Source organism: Corvus brachyrhynchos, unplaced genomic scaffold (genome assembly GCF_000691975.1).
Source record: "Corvus brachyrhynchos isolate BGI_N302 unplaced genomic scaffold, ASM69197v1 scaffold47, whole genome shotgun sequence".
Classification (NCBI taxonomy): Eukaryota; Metazoa; Chordata; class Aves; order Passeriformes; family Corvidae; genus Corvus; species Corvus brachyrhynchos.
The window spans coordinates 777,633-777,916 of NW_008239292.1; the positions used below are offsets into that span (position 1 = coordinate 777,633).

The 284-nt window shown below is 69.7% G+C and overlaps 1 protein-coding gene across 1 annotated transcript in view; it reads right to left on the minus strand.

The window, feature by feature from the left end:
- Positions 1-162: 162 nt before the first annotated feature.
- The window catches only part of PDK2 (pyruvate dehydrogenase kinase 2), a 6,082-nt gene continuing 5,960 nt past the window's right edge, over positions 163-284 (minus strand). The window contains exon 8 of the mRNA XM_017740492.1: positions 163-279. Within this exon, the coding sequence (XP_017595981.1) occupies positions 163-279 (117 nt within the window). The remainder of the gene's footprint in view (positions 280-284) is intronic.

Here is a 284-nt window from a genome sequence, read left to right on the forward strand (position 1 = left end):
CTCCCCCGGCCCGCGTCCCCCGCGGGCTCCCCCCGGCACGAGGGGCTCAGCCCCGCCAAATCCCAGGTGAGCGCCGGGGACGGGGGGCCCTGTAGGGAGTTCAGGGGTTCTGAGAGAGGAGGTGACAGCAGCTCTGGGAACAGGGGACAAAGCCCCATAGGGTCAGGTAACAACAGGGAGTGGACTCGAAGCCCCCCCGTAGGGTCCGGGTGGCTCTGTGGGGGTGTCAAAGCCCTGGGGGGCCGGGGTGGCTTTAGGGGGATCATCGTTCCGAGGGGTCTGGC